At 44.1% G+C, this 1,919-nt stretch overlaps 1 protein-coding gene across 1 annotated transcript in view; it reads right to left on the reverse strand.

The window, feature by feature from the left end:
* Positions 1-1,676, reverse strand: part of hoga1 (4-hydroxy-2-oxoglutarate aldolase 1) — a 26,479-nt gene extending 24,803 nt beyond the window's left edge. Inside the window, exon 1 of the mRNA XM_036136743.1 lies at positions 1,276-1,676. Within this exon, the coding sequence (XP_035992636.1) occupies positions 1,276-1,492 (217 nt within the window). The 5' untranslated portion in view covers positions 1,493-1,676. The remainder of the gene's footprint in view (positions 1-1,275) is intronic.
* Positions 1,677-1,919: the final 243 nt, after the last annotated feature.

Consider the following 1,919-nt stretch of genomic DNA (forward strand, 5'->3'; position numbering starts at 1 on the left):
GGCTGGGGAAGACTAGAGATCAGGGCACAGGTTCACTTTCCAGCAGGCCAACCCTAAACATACAGCCACAGCTATATTCATTGTTCAGATCAGGGGTTTCCAACTTCAGCCCTGAGCCTTTGTCCTGAAACTTTTAGATGCACTGTTGATCCAGCATACCTGAATAAAATGAGTGGCTAATTACTGGACCTCTGCAGTACTTGATGACATGCTGAGGAGGTAATTTGGCCATTTAATTGATGTGTGTTGGAACAGTGACGCAACTATAAGTCATAAAATAGGGCTTCTCCAGCACTTGTGCTGAAGACCGCTCGTTGAAATTGAAGCATTCTGTGTTTGAATGGCCCAGCCAAATGACCTAGCCAGTTGAGAGCCTGCAGCAACATTGGAAAATTGATGTTTTCAGACGCTCTCCGTTCAGTCTGACTGGACTTCAGCACTTTTACAAAGAGGTGTGTGAAGTCTCTGAATGTGCAAAGATGATAGAGACAATCCCCCAAGGACTTGCTGATTACAAATATGTGCCCTGAGTTTGAGATTTTTTATTTATGATTTGGAGGATTACACATCTTTTTTTGTTCAATTTCACAATCATGTCCTACTTTGTGTTGGTTTATCACCTAAAATTGTAGTTTGTGGTTATAAGGCTTTCTTTGCTCTTTTTGGAAAAGTGGATTGTTGTTTTTTTTGTAACTGTTGGAAAACCTGTATATCACACTGCTATTTATTTTAAGAGCAGCCCATTTACACTTCTTTTGTTTGGTTCTTTTTTTCAAAATCTGGGGTTTGGTGTGTTGGTTCTTCTGTGTTTTTCTTATTGCACATGCTGATAAATATAAAATCTAATAAAAATACATGAGTAAGAATCAGAAAAGAAGAGTCAGAAATTGAGAAAACGTGGTTAAGAATATGAACAAGCAAAACCCGAAGCTAGAACTGCACTGTAAAACGTGTAGTACCACCACATTAACAATAGGGGGCGACTAATCACCAGCAGGCTTCGAGGAGCTTTTGCGTTTTTCTTCTTCATTGAACTTTATTTTGACTCTGAGCAAATATTGTAAAGCTGGTAGAAAAGCAGAGGATCTTCTTTAAAAAGCTTAATAAGCTCATGCAGTGCTAGGTACTTATTTAATGCACACTGTTCTGTGTCAGTCTAAGACCCGTTTACAGAACCACCTGTGGCCTACTTAACATTTGAAGGACCATTATTTAAGCAATGCCAGTTCTGTCACAGTTCTGTTTAACCTGTGCTGTGTGAGAGCGAAGCCAGACCTTTAAAAGGTATCGCGGCATATTTCCGCAGGTTTTCCTCCAACTTCTGGTAGTCCACGTCCTGCTTGGCGGTGAACGGAGTGGCAATAGGCGGATAAATGCCGCTGAGGTCCGGCCTGGCAGCGGCCGTGTGGCTCACGCTTCGTCTCCGCGCTGCCAAGCGCTGCGCCCTGCACAGGCTGCTGGACGCGCGTCTCCAGACGCGGACAGAGTGCATGGTGAGGCGGTCAGAGCGGAGCTGGGTCTGTGCCTGTCTGTGGGGCTGCCTGCAGCTGCTGCAGCGATCCCGATCCTGCCCGGTTAATCACTAACCGCCTCTTTAAACATTAGTCACAATCAGGTTTGGACCAGGTTGAAACTGATAAAGACCAATGAGGGTTTTCGCTGTGAGCGTCATGTCATGTGACAGCTGAATGTCCCAAAACGTTGGAGCCTACCGAGCAAAGCGAAACCTTATAATAAATATTCTGTTATGAATGTGCAACAAGCCGACGTTTGGCTCCACCCACGCCCAGAGAGGGCCCCGCTGCAGCGTCCTCGACCAAAGAGCCATTTTTGCCTTTCAGCCCAGTTAAATAAAAACTGTTACAAATGTTTTGAAAATATACCATATTAGGAAATGTGTTGCCATCTTTAAAGAACCA

This window comes from Fundulus heteroclitus, chromosome 5 (assembly GCF_011125445.2).
Source record: "Fundulus heteroclitus isolate FHET01 chromosome 5, MU-UCD_Fhet_4.1, whole genome shotgun sequence".
Lineage (NCBI taxonomy): Eukaryota > Metazoa > Chordata > Actinopteri > Cyprinodontiformes > Fundulidae > Fundulus > Fundulus heteroclitus.